The 20092-nt window shown below is 42.3% G+C and overlaps 1 protein-coding gene across 1 annotated transcript in view; it reads right to left on the bottom strand.

Moving 5' to 3' along the window:
• The window catches only part of USP18 (ubiquitin specific peptidase 18), a 71757-nt gene that overhangs the window by 33141 nt on the left and 18524 nt on the right, over positions 1–20092 (bottom strand). The window contains exons 2-4 of the mRNA XM_066234911.1: positions 16774–17036; positions 15442–15538; positions 4862–5007 (exon numbers count right to left, since the gene is read on the bottom strand). Coding sequence (XP_066091008.1) covers positions 4862–5007; positions 15442–15538; positions 16774–16831 — 301 coding nt within the window. The 5' untranslated portion in view covers positions 16832–17036. The remainder of the gene's footprint in view (positions 1–4861; positions 5008–15441; positions 15539–16773; positions 17037–20092) is intronic.

Below are 20092 nucleotides of genomic sequence, written 5' to 3'. Positions count from 1 at the left end.
TGGTGAGTACAGGAGGAGTCTGGAGGAGGAGTCTGGAGGAGGAGTCTGGAGGAGGAGTCTGGAGGAGGAGTCTGGAGGAGGAGTCTGGAGGAGGAGTCTGGAGGAGGAGTCTGGAGGAGGAGTCTGGAGGAGGAGGAGTCTGGAGCAGCAGAGGTGAGTTGGGGGTTGGGCGCTCCAAGAGAAGGGAAGTCTTCCCTGCATGTTTGCTCGTTAGGAGACTTTAATAAATGGAATGGCCCGCCATTTTCTGGCTCCACAGTTCTTTTACTATCTGCCCGTATCCGATGTGAACTTGCATGGCCAAGGCAGCAGCCACTATTAGCCTTACAGCATGTCTTTCCTCTGGAAGCAAAACTGGGCTAGTTCTAGTAGAACCCTCTGAATTGTGTGAAGAGTAGTCTCAAGGACACATATCGAATGAACCACTTTACAAACTGCGTAGTATGTCCCACTGCATGAGGATAGCCAGTCCCAGAGACACCTGGCTGGCAAAAACTGGGACAGTAGTCACGTCCTCAGGTGGTATTTTTCTCTAACAAAGGTCAATGATTACTTCAATTTAGCCAGTCTGTCATCTTTTGCATCTACAATAATGGTATCTCATAATATGCAGGTAATCTTGTCCTGCCCTCCTCAGGGCAGCCGCCCCACCAGAGCAGAAGCCAATAGATCCCCCTCATTGTTATTGTTATCATGTTAATCGCTGTTAACTATTTTATACCTGCCTATATAAGAGAAGTTTCAGTATATACATTTTTACTTTTTATACCATCCTAGAGATTTCCCCACTTTCCTTTCTCCTAACCTCCCTAATCTATCACCTATGGATTTCATAATCCTTTATATCTTTCCCTCTGATTCTGATGGATAAAATAAGTGGTGAGACCACCATTTTCTGGAACATTTTCTCAATTCATTGAAACTTTATGTCCCATTAATTGTTGACAGTTTGGCTCAAATAAACTCATTAAAATTTCTTACAAGTTTGAAAGATTTTTATGTTGACACCTCCTTCTCAACTGTGCAGTAGCCTTGAAAACCAGAAGCCTTGCAACCACCTGAGTGAGGAAGGAGCAAGCCTCCCTTCTCCCTTGAGAGGGGAGAAACCAGAAGAATACGAGGGAAAGGAGAAGGGATAACTGAGTCAGCCAGTTATAAATTAACTACATCCCATAGTTCTCTAAATGGTTGCCTGGAGCTGCTGGCAACACAAAGCAAGAAAAGCAGGATCTGTTTGTAGCTACGAGGAATGATTCAGAAACCCCTTCCCACTCATTGACCCACCAAAACTCCCTCTCCCCCTCTCTCTCCTTGAGTCCTGGGAAACCTTAAAGAAATCACATACCCATTGCTTGGATACTGTAAAGGTCTATAACCTGTAAGAAAATCTAATTCAGGGAGCTCGTGCTATGGTGCTACTAATCACATGTACTTCATAGGCTTCTAATAAATTCTCCTTCCTCTATTAAATTGTCTGAGTGTCTTTGGTCTCCTCCATCAGGTGTCCTTGTTGCAAGCAACAAGAGGAAGTAGGCTGGGACTGGAAATCCTCAGAAAGTTCCATCCAGAACTGGGAGCATTTGCATCATTTGACCTGAATGCAGCTATGTGGAAAAGCCCCATTCAAAGGATGTGGTCATTATTTGACCTGTCTCAGAGCTCAAAACCCTAGCCCCAGAGCATTAGTGGAAAACAAGCAGTGACAATTGATACTAAGGCTGCAATACTGACTGCTAGGACAAAAAAGAGCCTGGCCAAAAACTTAAAAGAAAGATCTGGGGAATGAGATGTCCACAGGGAACTTTTAAAAGGTCTCACATATTCCAAATGACCTAGAAGACCTGAGAGGGCCCCAAACTCTTAGCTCTAGCTGACTTTGAGGTCCTGTGCAAGGAAGAAATGAAAGAAGAATGGAGGCTAAAAGTGTCCTAAACTGCCCGAGCTTTGAAGGTGTGCCCTAATGATAGGAGAACTCAGGGTTAGAAATGTACAATAGCTTTAGTAATAGTACCTTTTAGCTACAATAAATAGGATTAATGATTTATGTAAGTAAAAACTTTATTCCAGGAGCTGGATAATTGAAAAGGCCTAGATGATTTCATGAGGCTGCAGGCAATCCACCTCTGTGCCCCAGGCCCAGGAGCTCCATAGCTAGATGGTATCTAAGCCCCCTACCTCCATGCTCCAAGGACACAATTCCCAGTGACAAGAATGCAGATAAAGAAATACTGAGTCCAAGAAGCAGTAAAGACTGTGATTGGATTGGAACAACCTTGACCTCCCAAAAAAGAGATTATTAGGATTCCAGGAACCTGCTGTCCAGCCTCAGGACTCCTCCAGGATTAACCTCATAAAGACCATTGTACTAACCTCCCTTGAAAAAGTATATAATCAGCCTTTACAACCATGATTGTAAGGCAGGCTTTGGGCTAGGATACGACCAGTTCTCAAGTTGCTGGCAATCTTGATTAAAGATGCCTGTTTCCCTTTCAGACCTAGACTCTGCTTACTGGTTATTGCAGCGGTGAGTGACCCAAACCCCAGACCGGTTGTAGTACCATAACTTATTTCTAGCACCCTAGAGGGGACCCTACACAAGATTCAGATAAATCCCAGAGATTCTGTAGAATGTCCCTGGTGGTGGTGGTGTGGGGGGGGCGTGCTTGTTGTGTTGGTTGCCCAGATTAGGAGATCCTAGAGCAGTGGTCCCCAATCCCCGGGCCGTGGACCAGTACCGGTCTGTGGGCCATTTGGTACCGGTCTGCAGAGAAAGAATAAATAACTTACATTATTTCCATTTTATTTATGTTTAAGTCTGAACGATGTTTTATTTTTAAAAAATGACCAGATTCCCTCTGTTACATCTAAGACTTAATCTTGATGCTTGTCTCGTAAGTTCAACAATTATATTTAAAAATATCACAGTTTTTACGCCAGTTGCATAATTTTATTTTGTGCATTTATCCGTCCCACCCTAAAGGCCGGTCCGTGAAAATATTTTCTGACATTAAACCAGTCCATGGCCCAAAAAACGTTGGGGACCACTGTCCTAGAGGATCTGATTACAGTGCTTCTGAGCAGTTCCAAGTATGTATCTATTCAGGGAAGTTCTGCTAATTTCATCCTCCAGCGACCCCTGTCACAAACTATCTGACTGACATCAGGCAGGCATCTTTGTGGTTGCATGCTGAAGTTCCAGGTCACGATATCGCATAACAGGTCAGAGGTTCCTCTCTGGTTTTTCTGTTTCTGGTTCCTGTTTCAATTTTCTGCTCTGATTTTGTAACAGAATGGGTAACACACAGTCCATTCCCAAAAAGAGCCCCTGGGGAGAATGTTGGCTGATTGGTCAACATATGCTTATAAGCCTATGACAAAGAAAAGAATGATGTTTTTCTGTAATACTGTTTGGCCAATGTATATACTTGACTCCATGAGCACTGGCCACCCTAAAGAATCTTTAAATTATTATACTATATATCAGCTTGAATTGTTCTGTCAATGTTTAGGGAAATGGGATTAAATCCTCAATGTAGCACTAAATATTAAGGGTTGGGATTCAATTAATAGAAAGCATTTACTTGCAAGTACTTAACAAAAATAGAAAGATTTAACTAGAAGGAATACAAACTTAAGATGGCCAAAATGGAGCTCTTTTTATGCCTGAACTAATTTTTTGCATGCAAAGTTAGAAAATGCCGGCTCAAATTAATCTAAATGAATAAAAAGCATTGAAATATATTGTTCTGGCTTTGGCTGGTTGGCTCAGTGGTAGAGTGTCAGCCCAGCATGTGGATATCCAGGTTCAATTACCAGTCAGGGCACACAGAAGTAGCCATTCCCTGTCTCACTTTTTTCTCTCTCTCTCTCTCTCTCTTTCTCTCTCTGTCTTCCTGTCCTGCAGCCATGGCTCTTGGTTTGAGCAAGTTGGCCCTGGGTGCCAAGGATGGTTCCATGGAGTCTCTGCCTCGAGCGCTAAAAATAGCTTGGTTTCCAAGCAATGACCCAAGATGGGCCAAGCATCGCCAGTAGGGAGCTTGCCAGGTGGATCCTGGTGGGGGCACATGTCAGAATCTGTTTCTTTGTCACTCTTCTCTCTTCCTCTCACTTAAAAAATAAATTAATTTAAAAAAATTTTAAAATAACCAGTTTATGAGTTTTCTTTTGTAGAACATGATTTCTCCTTATTAATCCTTTATTCTGTATTCCTGGGATTCCTTACCTGCAGCTGAATCAGCTCTGAGGAAACTCTTAGGCTTACTTATTCTACTAAGAGGCAGAAAATGAGTGTGAAAGTAATATATGCATAATACCAATTCTGTGTAAAAATGTGGGCTCTTCAAAATATTTCAAATCACATAAATGCCTCCAATACAAGGGGTTCACAGTCTAACTTCCTTCTTAGTCCTTCTCCTCTCCCTCTCCTTCCCTCACTCACTTCCTCTTGCTCACCCTCTCCCTATCCCCTCCTTCCCATGCCTTCTCCTTCTTGCTCCCTCTCCCTCATCCTCATCCTCATCCTCATCCTCTCTCTCTCTCTCCCCATCTCTCTCCCACGTTCCCACTTCTTCCTATCTCTCCATCCAGCTCCCACACCCTTGCAGTGATTTTCAACCTTTTCTGAGCCGCGGCACATTTTCTACATTTACAAAATCCTGGGGCACACCACCTACCAAAATGAAACAAAATAACACTCTAACACAGTACATATTATACATATAGTTAATAATATAGTTTCTACATGTATTTATACTCACACCTGACCGTGTCTCACGGCACACTAGTGTGCCGCGGCACACTGGTTGAAAAACACTGCTTTAGAGTACTAGACCAGAAGCAGGTGCTAGGAGGATGGTCTTACATGGCACATTGTATTTTTGGAGACAGGAGACGAGTTCCATGGGTTGCACTGCTTTCTGCCGGCTGTCCTGCATCTTCTCCAGCAGCAAGAGAAACTGGAAGGGGACATTTCTCTTCTGCTCCTCCATTCCCCTTGGTACTGTCATTCTGCCGAGGAAGAACAGCCATGAGCCTCCCATTCCTACAGTTCTCAATGTTAGGTACATACTACAATCACTTGAGGGAACTTCCAAAAATCCCCATGTCTAGGCCACTCTGTAGACCAGGGGTCCCCAAACTTTACACAGGGGGCCAGTTCACTGTCCCTCAGACCGTTGGAGGGCTGGACTATAAAAAAAACTATGAACAAATCCCTATGCACACTGCACATATCTTATTTTAAAGTATAAAAACAAAATGGGAACAAATACAATATTTAAAATAAAGAACAAGTAAATTTAAATCAACAAACTGACCAGTATTTCAATGGGAACTACGGGCCTGCTTTTGGCTAATGAGATGGTCAATGTGCTCCTTTCATTGACCACCAATGAAAGAGGTGCCCCTTCCGGAAGTGCGGTGGAGGCCAGATAAATGGCCTCAGGGGGCCGCATGTGGCCCGTGGGCAGTAGTTTGGGGACCCCTGCTGTAGACTAACTAAATCAGAATTTCTGGAGGTAGGACCCAATTATTAACTTTTTTCAGTTTCCCAAGTGATTTATATGTACAGACAAGGTTGAGAAACACCATGTTAGCAAATGAGCTACAGTGAGTAACATCTTGAGAGGAGATCAGCACCCTCACCTCTCTCCCAACCCTGCCTAACAATCCCATTAAAACACAGTAGGTCCTCCTGGGTCCACGGCAACGTGGGCATGCAGCACAATATCAACCCAGAAGCACTCCAGGGTGAAAGCAAATACCCAGCTAGGTCCTGGGAAGAAAGGGCAACATGAAGGTATATCAGTATATTTTGAAAATGATTTATTTAATTATAGGTATCTCAGAACCGCCCATGCCAATGGAAGGGAAACATAGAAAGCATGAGGCATACATACATGTGTATTCTGTGTGTGTATGTGGTTTGAAAAAGATCAATAAAGAGACTCAAGCACCTACCCCCTGATTTACTCCTCCTCTGACACTGATCCAGTCCCAATTTCTTTTTAATCAAATCAGCAGCTGTCAATCCTGACATTTTTAAATCACCTGGGGCATCTTTTTAAAGTATCAGTGCCTGTGCCCCACTATAGGCAAAATGAAACCAAATATCTGCGGGTAGAACCAAGAATTTATATATTTTTAAAGCTTCTTAGAGGATTAGAATGTGCAGGCCAGAATGAGCAGAACAAGTTTCTTCTCTGGTAACTTTTGAAAGACTTCTTTTTAAATTTTTTATATTTTTTTCCAAGTGAGAGGAGGGGAGATAGAAAGACTCCCACATGCATCCTAACTGGGATCCACCTGGCAACCCCTATCTGGGGCCAATACTCTGACCATCTGGGGTGATGTTACAAATGAGTGAATTTTAGCACTCGAGGAAGCGGCTCCATGGAGCCATCCTCAGCCTCCAGAGCCATTGAACTCGAATCAATTGGAGGGCTACAAGAGGAGAAAGAGAGAGAGAGAAGGGGGAGAGGGAGTGGTGGAGGAGCAGATGGTCACTTCTGTGTGCCCTGACCGGGAATCAAACCCAGGACTTCCAAACACTGGCTGACAATCTACCACTGAGCCAACCAGACAGGGCCTTCTATCAACTATTACTCTAAATGTAAATGGATTAAATGCTCCAATCAAAAGACATAGGGTGACTAAATGGATAAAAAAACAAGACCCTTACATATGTTGCCTACAAGTGACTCACTTCAGATTGAAAGACACACAGACTGAAATAAAGAGATGAAAAAAGATATTTCATGTAGAGCATTGGACTAGTACGCAGAGGACCCAGGTTTGAAAACCAGAGGTCTCTGGCTTAAGCACAGGGTCACTGTCTTGAGCGTGGGATCACAGACATGATCCCATGGTCGCTGGCTTGAGTCCAAGGTCACTGGCTTGAGCAAGGGATCACTTGCTCTGCTGGAGCCTTGCCCCCGCTTCCCTCCCCTGTCAAGGTACATATGAGAAAGCAATCAATGAACAACAAAGATGCTGCAATGAAAAATTGATGCTTCTCATCTCTCTCCCTTCCTGTCTGTCCCTGTCTGTCTCTCGCTCTCTTTCTGTCTCTGTCACACACAAAAAAGATATTTCATGTAAATGGTAACCCCCCCCAAAAAAAAAAAATCTGAGGAAGCAATACTTATACCAGACAAAAAGAACTTTAAAACAAAGCCTATATAAGGAGAGATAAAGTAGGATCCAGCAATTCTATTTCTGGGTATATAGTCAAAGAAATGCAAAACTCTAATGTGGAAAAATATATGTCCCCTTATGTTCACTGAAGCATTACGTACAATAGTAGATATACGGAAACAACCTAAGTGCTCCATCAATACAAGGGTGGATAAAAAAACCGCTAGTACATATATACAATGGAATATTACTTGGCCATAAAAAAGAAGGAAATCTTACCATTTGTGACAACATGAATGGACCTAGTGAAATAAGTCTGCAAAGACAAATAACTTCTGATTTCATTTATATGTGAAAGCTAAAACACAAAAAAAAAAAAACAAAACAGAAATACTTATAAATACAGATGCCATTTTGATGGTTGCCAGATGAGAGTGGGGTTGAGGAGATGGGTGAAAAAGGTAAAAAGGGGTTAACAGGTAAACATTGGCAGTTACAGAATAGTCACAGGATGTAAAGTACAGCCCAAGGAAAATAGTCAATAATACTGTAATAACTGTGTGTGGTGCCAAAAAGGCACTACACTTACCAAGGTGATCACTTAGTAAGTGATACAAATGTCTAGTCATTATGTTGTACATCTGAAACTAATATCATATTGAATGTCAGCTATAATTAAAAAATTTTTAAAAATATTTTAAAAAAATGCAATTCAGCCTGACTAGGCAGTGGCACAGTGGATAAAATGTCAGCCTATAACACTTAGGACCCAGGTTTGAAACCCTGAGGTCGCTGGCCTGTGTGCAAGCTCACCAACTTTAGTGTGGGATCATAAATATGACCCATGGTCACTGGCTCGAGTGCAAAGGTCACTGGCTTAAAGTCCGAGGTTACTGGCTTGAGCAAGGGGGTTGCTGGCTCAGCTGGAGTCCCCTGGTCAAGGCATATATGAGAAAGCAATCAATGAACAACTAAGGTGCCTCAACTATGAGTTGATGCTTCTCATCTCTCTCCCTTCCCCAGCATTTCTCTGTCTCTCTCGCTAAATTAAAAAAAAAAAAAAGTCCAGGGGACAGAAGATGGCAACAGAGTAGGTGGATGCACAGACGCCCAGCTCTCACCACCAAACTGGAATACAAATCAATTTAGGAAAAATCAGCATGAAAAACCAACTCTGGACTACGAGAACAGCTCTCAAAAACCAAGGAGCAAAGAAGAAGCCACAACAAACCTGGTAGGGAGCACCTGAATCTCCCCTGCTTACAGGAACGGAGGGGGGGAAGAGGCTGGGAGCCCCGAGGGGATCTCACTCCAGGGAAAAGAGAGAAAGTACTGCTCGCAGCCACTTGCCTGATGACCAGGGAGCGAGGTGTGTTGAAAGGACCAGCTTATCTCCCAAGTGGAAAGGAAAGAGAGAGGGACAGACTGTGAGGGGCTAAGGAATGCAGGAGACGACCTAAAAAAAAAGCTGACTCATTCGTGCTGGAGGTGGCCATAGCTGGGGGAGGGACTGATCCTTCCCCACTAAACAGTACTGAACTGCTTCAGGAGCAGAGATCTCCAGGCATCTTTCCAGCTCCACTCAGTGCAACAAGACACAGCTGAAAACAAGAAGTGGGGAGGAGGGGCAGTAACTCAGGTCTCCATGGAGATCTGAGATACACGTCCCCCTACTGAAGCTGAGAAAGCACCCTGCCCCCAGAGAGATTAACTGGCAGAAGAGGACTTCAGAGCCTCAGGTTACACCCATGGCATTCCTGGATACAGTTTCAAGGAAGCCCCCTGCTGAGATCAGTAAACAAGACTATCACCTGTTAAGAAAACAAACAAATCAAGACTTCAAAGCTGCCCAAATCCAAAAATGGATTACAAATAATAGCTGATACCAACCCAAGAAGACCTAGAAATAACACCTGAAAACTGGAGGCAGACAACACCAAGCCTAGACTCAACCAGCTCTATAAGCAAAACACCCAAACGCAGACATAATGGGAAGATAAAAAAGTGCAATCCAAATGAAACCACAAGAGACACCTTCAGGAGATGAACTGAGTGATATGGAAATAATCAAACTTCCAGATATGGAGTTCAAAATAATGATTGTAAGGATGCTTAGGGATCTTAGAACAACAATGGTTGGTCATTATGAACACCTAAATAAAGAAATAGCAAGTATAAAAAAGAATCAGTCAGAGATGACAAATACAATATCAGAAATAAAGACCACAATGGAAGGAATGAAAAACAGGACAGATAGAGCTGAGGATTGAATCAACGAGTTGGAGGACAACTGGAATGAAGGCATGAAAGCAGAGAAGAAAAAAGAAAAGAGACTCAAAAAGTCTGAGGAAACTCTTAGAGAGCTCTGTGACAACATGAAGAGAAATAACATCCGCATCATAGGGGTTCCTGAAGAAAAAGAACAAGGGATAGAGACTTTGTTCAATCATATCATAGCTGAAAACTTCCCTAAATTAATGCAGGAGAAACTCTCACAAGTTCAAGAAGCACAGAGGACTCCATTAAAGAGAAACCCAAAGAAACCTACACCAAGACACATCATAATTAAAATACCAAAGCTAAGTGATAAAGAGAAAATATTAAAAGCTGCAAGAGAAAAAAAAGCTATCACCTACAAAGGAGCCCCCATAAGGATGACATCTGACTTCTCAACAGAAACACTTGAAGCCAGAAGGGAATGGCAAGAAATATTCAAAGTAGTGCAGAACAAGTACCTACAACTAAGACTACTTTATCCAGCAAGGCTATTGTTTAAAATTGAAGGAGAAATAAAAAGCTTCCCAGACAAAAAACAACTCAAGGAATTCATTACAACTAAACCAATGCTGCAGGAAATGTTAAGGGGCCTGTTGTAAACAGATCAAAGTGGGAAAAGAATATAGCAAAATAGGAACACAGCTTTAAAGAATAAAATGGCAATAAACAACTACATATCAATAATAACCTTAAATATAAATGGATTAAATGATCCGATCAAAAGACATAGGGTAGCTGCGTGGATAAGAAAACAGGACCCGTACATATGCTGTCTACAAGAGACACACCTTAGAACAAAAGATACACATTGATTGAAGATAAAAGGATGGAAAAAAACATTTCATGCAAATGGAAATGAAAAAAAAGCTGGGGTAGCAATATTTATATCAGACAAATTGGACTTTAAAACAAAGGATATAGTAAGAGATAAAGAAGGCCACTACATAATGATAAAGGGAGCAATCCAACAGGAAGATATAACTATTATAAATATCTATGCACCTAATATAGGAGCACCTAAATATATAAATCAGACTTTGATGGATTTAAAGGGCAAGATCAACAGCAATACTATAATAGTAGGGGATTTCAATACCCCACTAACATCACTAGATAGATCCTCAAGAAAGAAAATTAACAAAGAAACAGCAGACTTAAAGGACACACTAGATCAACTCGATTTAATAGATATCTTCAGAACCTTTCACCTAAAGCAGCAGAATATACATTCTTTTCAAGTGCTCATGGTACATTCTCTAGGATAGACCACATGTTAGGGCACAAAAGTGGTCTCAACAAATGTGAGAAGATTGAAATCATATCAAGCACTTTCTCCGATCACAATGGCATGAAACTAGAAATGAACCACAACAGAAAAGCTCAAAAATTCTCAAACACATGGAAACTAAATAGCAGGTTGTTAAATAATGAATGGATTAAGAATGAGATCAAAGAAGAAATAAAAAAATTCCTAGAAACAAATGACAATGAGCATACAACAACTCAAAATTTCTGGGACACAGCAAAAGCAATACCGAGAGGGAAGTTCATAGCACTACAGGCACACTTTAAGAAGCTAGAAAAAGCTCAAATAAACAACTTAACCCTGCATCTAAAAGAACTAGAAAAAGAACAGCAAGTAAAGCCCAAAGCTAGTAGAAGGAAGGAAATAATAAAGATCAGAGCAGAAATAAATGACATAGAGGCTAAAGAAACAATACAGAGGATCAATGAAACTAGGAGCTGGTTCTTTGAAAAGGTAAACAAGATTGATGAACCTTTAACTAGAATAATCCAAGAAAAAGAGAGAGAGGACTCAAATAAATAAAATTAGAAATGAAAGTGGAGAAATAACAACTGACACAACAGAAATACAAAATATTGTAAGAAAATACTATGAAGAACTGTATGCCAAAAAACTAGACAACCTAGATGAAATGGACAAATTCCTTGAAACATACAATCTTCCAAAAATCAATCTGGAAGAATCAGAAAACCTAAACAGATCAATTACAACAAATGAGATAGAAACAGTTATTAAAAAAACTCCCAACAAAGAAAAGTCCGGGGCCTGATGGCTTCACAAGTGAATTCTACCAAATATTCAAAGAAGAACTAACTCCTATCCTTCTCAAACTATTTCAAAAAATTCAAGAGGAAGGAAGACTTCCAAACTCCTTTTATGAGGCGAGCATAATTCTGATTCCAAAACCAGGCAAAGACAACACAAAGAAAGAAAATTACAAGCCAATATCTCTGATGAATATAGATGCTAAAATACTCAACAAAATATTAGCAAACTGGATCCAACAATATATGGAAAAAATCATACACCATGATCAAGTGGGATTTATTCTGGGGAAGCAAGGCTGGTACAATATTCGTAAATCAATTAATGTGATTCATCACATAAACAAAAAGAAGGAGAAAAACTGTATGATCATTTCAATAGATGCAGAAAAAGCATTTGATAAAATCCAGCACCCATTCATGATCAAAACTCTCAGCAAAGTGGGAATACAGGGAACATACCTCAACATGATAAAAGCCATCTATGAAAAACCCATAGCCAACATCATACTCAATGGGCAAAAATTAAAAGCAATACCCTTAAGATCAGGAACAAGGCAGGGGTGCCCTCTTTTACCACTCTTATTTAACATAGTCCTGGAAGTCCTAGCCACAGCAATCAGACAAGAAAAAGAAATAAAAGGCATTCAAGTTGGAAAAGAAAAAGTAAAACTATCATTATTTGCAGATGATATGATATTGTATATAGAAAACCCTAAAGTCTCAGTCAAAAAACTACTGGACCTGATAAATGAATTCAGCAAAGTGGCAGGATATAAAATCAATACTTAGAAATCAGAGGCATTTTTATACGCCAACAATGAACAGTCAGAAAGAGAAATTAAGGAAACAATCCCCTTCACTATTACAACCAAAAAAATAAAGTACCCAGGAGTAAACTTAACCAAGGAGACTAAAGACTTGTACTCGGAAAATTACAAAGCATTGATAAAAGAAATCAAGGAAGATACAAAGAAGTGGAAGCATATACTGTGCTCATGGTTAGGAAGAATAAACATCATTAAAATGTCTATATTGGCCCTGGCTGGCTGGCTCAGTGGTAGAGCGTCGGCCTGGCGTGCAGAGGTCCCGGGTTCGATACCCGGCCAGGGCACACAGGAGAAGCGCCCATCTGCTTCTCCACCCCTCCCCCTCTCCTTCCTCTCTGTCTCTCTCTTCCCCTCCTGCAGCCGAGGCTCCATTGGAGCAAAGATGGCCCAGGCGCTGGGGATGGCTCCTTGGCCTCTGCCCCAGGCGCTAGAGTGGCTCTGGTCGCAACAGAGCAATGCCCCGGAGGGGCAGAGCATCGCCCCCTGGTGGGCAGAGTGTAGTCCCTGGTGGGCGTGCCGGGTGGATCCCGGTCGGGTGCATGCGGGAGTCTGTCTGACTGTCTCTCCCGGTTTCCAGCTTCAGAAAAATACAAAAAAAAAAAAATGTCGCCCTGGCCAGTTGGCTCAGTGGTAGAGCGTCGGCCTAGTGTGCGGAGGACCCGGGTTCAATTCCCAGCCAGGGCACACAGGAGAAGCGCCCATCTGCTTCTCCACCCCTCCCCCTCTCCTTCCTCTCTGTCTCTCTCTTCCCCTCCCGCAGCCAAGGCTCCAATGGAGCAAAGATGGCCCGGGCGCTGGGGATGGCTCTGTGGCCTCTGCCTCAGGCGCTAGAGTGGCTCTGGTCGCAACATGGCGACACCCAGGATGGGCAGAGCATCGCCCCCTGGTGGGCAGAGCGTCGCCCCTGGTGGGCGTGCCGGGTGGATCCCGGTCGGGCGCATGTGGGAGTCTGTCTGACTGTCTCTCCCTGTTTCCAGCTTCAGAAAAATGAAAAAAAAAAAAATGTCTATCTTACCCAAAGCAATCTATAAATTCAATGCAATACCAATTAAAATACCAATGACATACTTCAAAGTTATAGATCACATATTCCAAAAATTTATATGGAACCAAAAAAGAACACGAATAGCCTCAGCAATCTTAAAAAAGAAGAATAAAGTGGGAGGTTTCACACTTCCTGATATCAAGTTATACTACAAGGCCATTGTACTCAAAACAGCCTGGTACTGGCATAAGAACAGGCACATAGATCAATGGAACAGAACAGAGAACCCAGAAATAAACCCAAAGCTCTATGGACAACTGATATTTGACAAAGGAGGTAAGGAAATACAATGGAGTAAAGACAGCCTCTTTAACAAATGGTGTTGGGAAAATTGGACAGCTACCTGCAAAAAAAATGAAACTAGATCACCAGCTTACACCACTCACAAAAATAAACTCAAAATGGATAAAAGACTTAAATGTAGGCCGTGATACCATAAGCATCTTAGAAGAAAACATAGGCAGTAAGCTCTCCAACATCTCTTGGAGCAATATATTTGCTGATTTATCTCCACAGGGAAGTGAAATAAAAGACAGGATAAACAAATGGGATTATATCAAACTAAAAAGTTTTGCACAGCTAAAGACAATAAGAACAGAATAAAAAGACAAACTATACAATGGGAGAACATATTTGACAATACGTCTGATAAGGGGTTAATAACCAAAATTTATAAAGAACTTGTAAATCTCAACACCAGGAAGACAAATAATCCAATCAAAAAATGGGCAAAACAGGCCCTGGCCAGTTGGCTCAGCGGTAGAGCGTCGGCCTGGCATGCGGGGGACCCGGGTTCGATTTCCAGCCAGGGCACATAGGAGAAGCGCCCATTTGCTTCTCCACCCCCCCCTCCTTCCTCTCTGTCTCTCTCTTCCCCTCCCGCAGCCAAGGTTCCATTGGAGCAAAGATGGCCCGGGTGCTGGGGATGGCTCCTTGGCCTCTGCCCCAGGCGCTAGAGTGGCTCTGGTTACGGCAGAGCGACGCCCCGGAGGGGCACAGCATCACCCCCTGGTGGGCAGAGCCTCGCCCCTGGTGGGTGTGCCAGGTGGATCCCAGTGGGGCGCATGTGGGAGTCTGTCTGACTGTCTCTCCCTGTTTCCAGCTTCAGAAAAAAAAATGGGCAAAAGAAATGAATAGACACTTCTCCAAAGAGGACATACAGATGGCCAACAGGCATATGAAAAAATGCTCAACATCACTAATCATTAGAGAAATGCAAATTAAAACCACAATGAGATATCACCTCACACCAGTCAGAATGGCGCTCATCAACAAAACAACACAGAATAAGTGCTGGCTAGGATATGGAGAAAAGGGAACCCTCCTGCATTGCTGGTGGGAATGCAGTGGCTGGGGGTGCAGCCACTGTGGAAAACAGTATGGAGATTCCTCAAAAAACTGAAAATCGAACTGCCTTTTGACCCATCTATCCCACTTTTAGGAATATACCCTAAGAACACCATAGAACGGCTCCAAAAGGAGAAATGCGCCCCCATGTTTGTGGCAGCATTGTTCACAATAGCGAAGATCTGGAAACAGCCCAAGTGTCCGTCAGTGGACGAGTGGATTAAAAAGCTTTGGTGCATATATACTATAGAACACTACTCAGCCATAAGAAATGATGACATCGGATCATTTACAATAACATGGATGGACCTTGATAACATTATACGGAGTGAAATAAGAAAATCGGAAAAACTAAGAACTATATGAATCCATACATAGATGGGACATAAAAATGAGACTCAGAGACATGAACAAGAATGTGATGGCAATGGGGATGGAAGGGTGGGGGGAGGGGGGATGGCGCAAGGAAGGAAAGAGGGGGTGGGGGAGGGGAGGGGCACAAAGAAAACTAGATAGAATGTGACAGAAGACAATTTGACTTTGGGGGAGGGGTATACAGCACAATCAAATGTCAAAATAATCTGGTGATGTTTTCTCTCAGCATATGTACCCTGATTTATCAATGTCATTGTATTAAATTTAATAATAATAATAATAAAAGTCCAATTTACTGTAAATAACTGAATATTTGAAAATAAAAAGCCATATACATGTTCATAACCTGAGTGATAGTCTTACCTCTTCAATATCTGGGTGAAGCCCATGTTCCTAATTAATACCTGGATCAGGGAGTTAAGGCAACAGGTCTGTCCGATGTTGTGTAAACCAACTGGGCCTATGAAGAAAAGAGAAAAAAAAATACTGAGGAGAAGACCTAGCTAAGGGATTTAACAGAAGTCATATATTTTTCAAGAATCTACTGAAGGACATGAAATCCTGTAAAGTGCTCTCATGGAACAAAGAATTCACTAGGGAGCTTGCAAACAAATTGGGGAGTAGAGATAAGGCATGAACTCTGAAAAGTGAAACAGCAATAAGTGTTAATAGTCCATAGGAAAAGGGAGGTCACAAGAAACTGTATTACTCATTGTCAAATGTGTAGTACAAACCACTGTGGTTCTTACAATAAAGGAAAAGCAAGAAACATCACAGGAAGTGCACCTGGGAGAATTAGGAGTTCAGTCAGAATGGGCATCTACAGGGCTCAGGGGTAAGAGTAATTTCAGACTCCAGTGAAAAGGCCCTGCCCAGTCCCCACAATGTGGTTGAAGAAATCTGAAGAAAGCTTCAGGGGAGAGCCACTAATCTAAACTTACCTCTAGATGCTGGAAGCCAAAAGGAACTTATAAGGAAATGAGAAAACCAAAAGATAGCATTTCTCTAACCCACTTGCAACCAACCTCTCCTTTCCCAACCCAGCCATGGACTCCACAAGGTGAGTAATATTTAAGAGGGAGGGAGTATCACTACTCTCAGTATTCCTGGGAAAAGGGCTTTGGTGTATAGGAGACAGGGTACTAAGAACACAGAAATCCAAGAGTAGCAGGTAATCTCAGATTCATACTCCTGAGTCAGCAGAAGTGCCTGTCTCTTAGATGCATGAGCACACAGGTCTAACAATAACCACAGGAACGGCCTGACCTGTGGTGGCGCAGTGGGATAAAGCGTCGTCCTGGAACACTGAGGTCGCCGGTTCAAAACCCTGGGCTTGCCTGGTCAAGGCACATATGGGAGTTGATGCTTCCTGCTCCTCCCCCTTCTCTCTCCCTCTGTCTCTCTCTCTCTAAAAAAAACAAAACAAACAAACAAAAAACAAACCAAAAAAAAACACAGGAACCCACGCTAACTGCTACCGCATGCCAAACATGGGTCTAGAGCGGTTTCCGCAGATTATCTCATTTATTCCAATGATAATATGCATCAGTGCTACAGTTTTTCCAAGGTGCAGAAACGGAGGTACAAGAGACCAGCAGTTATTAACTAAAAAGTTCTACTGATTCAAAGCACAGTGAGTGAACAAAACATTTCTACGCAGTAAAAGAAAGAGAAAGATGGGAGGGAGATAATGACCCTGAGGGGATCCCCAGGCTCCGAGGTGTTTTGGTGGCTGTTCCCTCTTCTTCTTCATGTTGCGGTTCTCTTGCTCCTCCTCAACAGGGTCTGCCAGGAAATGCTGAGACTCAACCAAGTGATTGTCAAATTTCCTCAGGAATCCAAACACACTGCGCGTTCACAGTCACTCCAAAATCCCCGGGCCGTTGGCTGGCCTGTCCTCAGCACTGCACGACCATACTTCCAGGGAGATCTCTCACGCGTCAGCCTTGGTTGGACAACTGTGAAAACACACCACAGGCAGTTAAGGGTAGGAGAAGGGGAAAGCACATTCACGTAGTCAGCTCTGCTTCCAAGGAGCCACGCCCAGGAGGGAGATGAATGAAAGACTGGCTCACAAAGCTCCGGGCTAGAAGTGGGGAGCAGGCTGCACATCCACCCTCTTGTCCCCCATGTCCCCATTCCTTATTCATCAGAGTGGACTGCCTTATTTTCTTCCTGCACTCAGGTTCTTTATTCTCGCAAATGGCACAATAGTCACCAAGGGTTGCAGATCAGAAGCATGGTGTCTCCTTGCTCCACCCTTCCAGGTGCAAAAAACCATTGAGGGTTGTTGGCCCTTCTACTGCTTAAAGTCTGCTCACAAGCATTCTCCTTGCTATTCATACTCTTGACTTCCTGGTGTAGACAAATAATGCAAACAGAGCCACTTCAAAATGAAGTCTGAGCTGCCATGCTAGAGAAACAGCCTCTCCTGTCTTTTGGAATGTTAAAACAGGGCAAAATAACCTTTGGACCGCAAATAAAGCAACAGTGTATCTGAAGAACTGTTTGCAAAGATAACAAGAAAGCAGTACTACCACTAAAGGCCTGATGACTACCAGACTGAAATTTTAAAACACTGTTGAGAATTACAATCACAAGGTTCCCTTATCTGCAACCAATAGAACTGCCCTTTCTTCCCTTTTAAATTTGTATCCCTTGCTTCTGTGTCCTAATCAGAATACTAACTGGGTTTCCCCCTGAAGCAGAGCTTTCTGAAGAGTTGTTCTTTGATCTCCAATAAATGCTTGTTTCTCTCACTTTGTCCTTTTATTTTAGGTTAACACTGGAAAGCCTGTCCTAGCTCCTCAGGCAGGACTGATGTTGCCTATGCTCCCAGGAACTCTGTACACTGACCTACGGAAATATTTGGTTCATTATAGTATTCTAATGTGGGGAATAGCTCTCTCCACTTGGAGAGGATGAGTGCACCATTCAGGCTCCTGCTGGATGTTATCACACCCCAGGCAGAGGGGAGTGTTAGTAGTTAACAGCTCCCAACTGAGTCTCTCTCCAGAAATTTACCCAGCAAAGAAACCTGGCCCAAGCCCAGCTCAGTGACCAGACAAGGGGTAATACAAAGACTTTAATGCCTTGCCTTTAAGGTGAAATAGCTCTGAGGGTCATCCAGCCCCAGAGCTCCCGTTAAGATCTTCTGAGGCCTCTTTTGCAACTGTCTGGCAGGCGACCTCTTCCTTCTTCCCATACCAATTTTGCTCACCCCTCTCAGTTGTTATTTCTAAGGGTACTCCCAATATACCTCCTGATCGAACATCTCAGAGTCTAAATGGACATCCAACTGTGAGCACTGTGTTTTCAACTGCTTCCATCACACTCTGTACAGTGTATGGTGGACAGTCAATAAATGAATGAATGACTGAATGAAGGAGGTCTTATAGGGAACAAAACAATTGTCTTCAAATAACTAAAGAGGGACCATATGGAAGAGACATAATTAGATTTATTGTCTTTGTTGTCTGTAGGTGGGCAGACAAACTACTTAATGTGTAAAAACGACAAAGAAACAGATTTCATCTAGAAACAAAAGACAACCCTTTTCAGAGGCAGTGAGCCTGCCCAAGTAGTAATCTGTTCCTCATGGAGGTGTTAATGCAGAGCCTGCAAGGCCAGCCTTTGAAGGAAGGCCAGCACAGGAAGGAACTGAAGAGCCAGAGGCAGAGCTGGGGAGCAGGGTAGGAGGTTAAGAGCTTTCATTTCTTTTCCAAAACTGAAGCCTCAGATTGATTCTTACACCTAGATACTTGTTTTCTTTCAAACAGAAGTACTCAAGTATGTCCCGCTTAAGTCCATATTCTGAAGAACTACTGTGACAGTGGGAAAGAACCCACTGCTATCCCTGGAGAAGAGAGTCGCTTGACATACTAACACCCCATGCCCAAAGAGAAAATATATTTTTTACAATCTTTTAATAGTTAGTTTTCTTTCTTTTCTTTTTAAAATTAAACTTATGAGGGTAACATTGCTTAACACGATTATACAGGTTTCATGTGTACAATTTTATGACACATCATCCGAATAAGGCACTATGAGCTTGCCACCCAAAGTCAAGTCTCCTTCCATCACCATATTCCATATTTTTCGCTCCATAAGATGCACTTTTTTCCCCCAAAAGTGGAGGGGAAATGCCCGTGCGTCTTATGGAACGAATGTTCATTATTTTTTAGCAGCTGCGGGTTCCCAGACAACTAGAAGAGTATTTGGACATTAAAGTCTCTTCTCATTTGTTAATAACAGTGTTAATGGTTGTTAATACTGCTGTTGAGTTTACATTGTTGAAATGTTATTGTGGTATATTTTATTAAATATTTTAACAAACCATTTGGTTCAGAGTATTTTATTTATTATTTTCCTCCTTAAAACTCTAGGTGCGTCTTATGGAATGAAAAATACAGTATTTCACCTACTTTACCCTCTACTACCCCTGAATCCCCTCGGTCTGGTAACAACCACTCTGTTATTTGTGTCTATGAGTTTTTGTTTTTCTTGTTTGTTCATTTGCTACTTTCAGTTTTATATCTCGCACATGAGTAAAACCATATGATTATTTTTTCAGACTTATTTCACTTACCATAATATTCTCAAAGACCACCCCTAGTGTCACAAATGGCAGTATTTTATCTTTGCTTATGGCTGAGCAGTATTCCATTGTACATATAACCAATCTCTTCTTTATCCAGTCATCAATCGAAGAACACGTCACAATTTATCCCACCTTGGCCATCATGAATAAGGGATACATATGCCTTTGCAAGTAAATGTTTTCAAGTTTTTCAAATAGATACCAAGTACAGGAATTGCTGGATCATATGGTAGTTCTATTCTTAATTTTTTGAGGAACCACCATATTTTCTTCCATAACGGCTATTTCAGTTTACATTACCACCAGCAGTGAATGAGAGTTCCTTTTTCTCCACCGCCTCTCCAACATTTGTTGTTACCTGTCTTTTTTTTTTTTTTTTTTTTTTTACAGAGACAGAGAGAGAGTCAGAGAGAG

The sequence above is a fragment of the Saccopteryx bilineata genome, chromosome 6 (assembly GCF_036850765.1).
Source record: "Saccopteryx bilineata isolate mSacBil1 chromosome 6, mSacBil1_pri_phased_curated, whole genome shotgun sequence".
NCBI lineage: Eukaryota > Metazoa > Chordata > Mammalia > Chiroptera > Emballonuridae > Saccopteryx > Saccopteryx bilineata.
This window is presented reverse-complemented; position numbering and strand designations above follow the sequence as displayed.